Raw genomic sequence first — 4,024 nt, 5'->3', positions numbered from 1 at the left:
CAAAATATGAAGTCCTAGCTTTGATTTTTCTTGTTAAGACTATATTCCTAATTGTTTATCTTCTTTCTGATTTTACTGCAAAGTTGTGGTTGTTCCCTTTACTAATTGAGTAACAAGAGTCTGGAACAGTTAACATTTTAGAGTCTTTTTGTTATTTCAATGATTCGTTAGTATAATGATGAATGATTTCTGACTAAAAAATACATTACCAAAATCAATCATTCATGTTCTTATTAATGATATCCATTGGTGGTCAAAAGCTAAGTAAATTTCCAAACCAAATTGGGGATTTTGTTAGTTGGGTAACCAAACCCAACTTACCTGTAAACCGATTAAACCGACTTATTATTCTTGGTGATGAACACCAACCCGACTATCCCGAAAACAGCCTAAACCACCTGATGCTTACCCCTAGTTTATGTGTCTGTTTTCTTACAACATATTCAAACACAATTCAAGAGATGAGAGGCATTGAGCTATCATTGAATCAAACACAGAAACTAAGGCTGCAAAGAGTACTCGAACTGTTGGAATCTATGTCTTCAGGAACCAATTATGATTCTTCTGTCACCGTCGCCGATTCTATCCATGTTAAGCAAGAAGATGGTGTTCTCAAGTAACTATAAACCCTAACTAATGTCTACTTTCCATATACATATGTTATATTGTGTGTTTTATGTGTATTTTGATTTTTATTTCATGTAAGTAAAGATACCGGAAATTGTTCCATCCTCATTTATTCTAATATAGTCTAAGGAATCATGGAATTCGTGGTTTATAGGATCGTTAAGCTTAAAATTTTAAATGATTTTTTCTGTTTGTAATATTTTAGGGGTCATGGGACGACAAAGCCTGAAGGTGAGGTCGTGACAACCGTGTGTGGAGTAATCGAACGTGTAAATAAATTGGTCTATGTTCGCACTTTGAGAGCCAGGTCAAGAACAATCTATTTACCTGAATTTTTATGTTTCATAAGAGTGGAACCTAAATTGGTGTAGGTATAAGCCTGAGGTTGGTGATATCATAGTAGCCCATGTTATTGAGGCAAGTCCTAACTCGATTTACTGCTTCTGTTCACTTTAGTTTTATACCAATAGCTTAACACGCCCGCATATATGCAATTCTTCTCAAGTGAAAAGATAAAATTTGTAGCAGTTGCGTTAAAATGTTTGATACAAGTGAGGAATGTGTTGTTAAGTTGATCAGTAGGTAGTTAGTATTTTGGTTAACAGAGTTTTGTTTTTCATGATATATATGAAGGTTGCTCCAAAGCGGTGGAGATTGGAGATTAATTTTAGCCAAGATGCAGTATTGATGCTCTCTTTAATGAATTTACCTGATAGGTATATATCTCCCAGTATGTCATATGGTCATGTTAACGTGTATGAATGCTCTGTGTATGCTTTATGGCTTAGTTTCTTTGTTATTTCCGAACTTGTTTGGATTGTTGTGTTTTGTCTTTCTCATGAGTCATAACCATCCTTAAATTGGCAGATGCGATGGACTGCAGTTGATGAGCTCAACATGCGTACCATTTTTGAAGAGAATGACGTCATCTGTGTAAGCCCATAAATTTCATCCGTTTATTGAAGGCTTTTTTTACCTCCTTCATGTGTTGTCCAAAATGAAGTGTTGTCAAAATAAATGATGTTTATAACATATCTGAGAAAAGACGATACACTTGGATAAAGTGGAAGAAACCAATAAATGGATGCAATTTTATATAAAAAAGTTAGATTTTATTCTTTTTCTGAATTTCTCTATTAAGTTCTCTTTTCTGCATTAAGTAAAAAAGAAACACTCACTTAGTTAAGTACATTTTGTAAAAAAGAAAGAAACAACACTTTATTATTCATTTTGTTATTTATACTCGATAAATTCCCCCATTAATCATTATGTTGTTTGTTGTAGGCTGAAGTCCGTGATTTCATGTGTGATGGTAATCTACAACTGCAAGCAAGGAGCCAGAAATATGGAAAGGTTTGGCTTGCTTTACTATGTAACCTATGTGTTTATGTTGTCTTTTCTTGTCCACAAGTATGGAAAGATTCTAATTCCTTCCAAGAAATTTTTTCATTTTGTGAGCCTGTTGGTGTATCTTAATGGAAGATGAGTTTGGATGATGGGATTCTTTTTAGCTTAATGATTTAATGATGATGGTAATTTGCACGTGCAACTAGAAAGGGGTCAGATGCTGACAGTATCTCCATATTTAGTAAAGAGGCGAAAACAACATTTCCATCATCTACAACAGTATGGATTCGACCTCATACTTGGTTGTAATGGCTTCATCTAGGTTGGTGAACATGTAGAAACTAAAGATAACATGGAGCTTCATTTGGGTTGTTTCAGAAACATTTTTATTAAAAGAAGTACTCGGATTTTTATAAAGCATAAACGAAATCGGTTTTTTCTGGCCGTGAAAATGGGGATGTCACAATAGGACATGCATGGTGCATGCATTGTCCATCAAGTAAGCATTTTTATGGACCATTAGGGTCCCCTTAAACTTCTAGAAGGGTTGGAATTGAGGGATGAATGGATTAAGAACGTTAAAACGTTGGTTTTGGCTTCAGACCGTTCTCACGATGTGAGACATGAGGTCTCACGACGTGAGCATGCGAAACCCATCCCTTACTGAGTTGTCTCATTAAAGAATGAGTCTTTGGACTCGTAACGGGTGACTCTCATGACGTGACCATTTAACGCCGTAAATTTTTGAACAAATTTTTCGCTTTAAAATCATATGATTCTCGTAACACATTTCACAAAAATCTCATTTATTTAATTTAGAAAACACAACTCCATAATTTTTTGATTAATAATTCAGGATCCTCAAAACATAACTCTTTCTCTGTTGTGTACAATCAAGTCGGTGCTTTCTCGTGATCCTGAGAAAACCTGAAACACATATCACATAACACGGTAAGCATGAAGCTTAGTGAGTTCCCCAAAATACCACACACAAATAATTAGCCACTCGAGGCTATAGCTCTGTAAGACCCTCTGGTTAATGTGTCTCAGTGGGACCCTCCAGTCCCACAGCTTGTTGGACCCTCTGGTCTGGTCTCAGTGAGCACCCTCCGATCTCACTGCTTGTTGGACCCTCTGGTCTGGTCTATGTGAGGACCCTCCGGTCTCATTGTTCGTTGGACCCTCTGGTCTGGTCTAATTATCACATAATATAGCACACAACACATATCACACAGAAAATACATAACTCAAGCAAGCATATAAGACCCTCTGGCCACACATAATTACCACTCTAGCTAAAGTATAGTGAAAAGACTCACCTCGAAAGATGAACATCCCCTTAAAACGCTGCTGCTACGCACCGGTCTCTATCTTTGAGCCAAACCCACAATTCACCCAATTAGGAACTAAGTCCAAACTCTCACTCATTAGGTATAAAGGTAGCCTACTAACTAACCCATCAATAAGCTAAACGCATTAGGCCCACCAAGGCCTAATAATAAATGGACTCACCCGAGGCCTAACTCTCAAATCTAAATGGCAAGCCCACTCAAGGGCCCAAAGCTCATATATAATTAGCCACTCGAGGCTATAACTCTGTTAGAACCTCGGGTTAATGTGTCTCAGTGGGACCCTCCAGTCCAACAGCTCGTTGGACCCTCTAGTCCGGTCTCGGTGAGGACCCTCTGGTCTCACTGCTTGTTGAACCCTCTGGTCCGGTCTTTGTGAGGACCCTCCGGTCTCATAGTTCATTGGACCCTCCGGTCCGATCTAAGTATCACATAATATAACACACAACACATATCACACAGAAAATGCATAACTCAAGCAAGCACATAAGACCCTCTGGCCACACATAATTACCACTTTAGGTAAAGTATAGTGAGAAGACTCACCTCGGATGATGAACATCCCCTTAAAACGCTGCGGCTGCGCACCGGTCTCTATCTCTAATCCAAACCCACAATTCACCCAATTAGGAACTAAGTCCAAACTCTCACTCATTAGGTATGAAGGTAGCCCACTAACTAGCCCATCAATAATATAAACC

At 37.9% G+C, this 4,024-nt stretch overlaps 1 protein-coding gene across 1 annotated transcript; it reads left to right on the top strand.

Annotated features, from left to right (window-relative positions):
- The first annotated feature begins 446 nt into the window (after positions 1-446).
- Positions 447-2,228, top strand: LOC145090213 (exosome complex component RRP4 homolog). The gene is made up of 6 exons (XM_079028535.1): positions 447-616; positions 833-934; positions 999-1,044; positions 1,261-1,341; positions 1,486-1,560; positions 1,912-2,228. The coding sequence occupies exons 1-6, from the start codon at positions 462-464 to the stop codon at positions 2,101-2,103; spliced, it is 651 nt and encodes a 216-aa protein (XP_078884661.1). The 5' UTR covers positions 447-461; the 3' UTR covers positions 2,104-2,228.
- Positions 2,229-4,024: the final 1,796 nt, after the last annotated feature.

The sequence above is a fragment of the Lactuca serriola genome, chromosome 2 (genome assembly GCF_051521515.1).
Source record: "Lactuca serriola cultivar US96UC23 chromosome 2, Lser_US96UC23_V15, whole genome shotgun sequence".
Classification (NCBI taxonomy): Eukaryota; Viridiplantae; Streptophyta; class Magnoliopsida; order Asterales; family Asteraceae; genus Lactuca; species Lactuca serriola.
The sequence above is the reverse complement of the archived record's forward strand: the minus strand, read 5'-3'. Positions and strand labels throughout refer to the sequence as shown.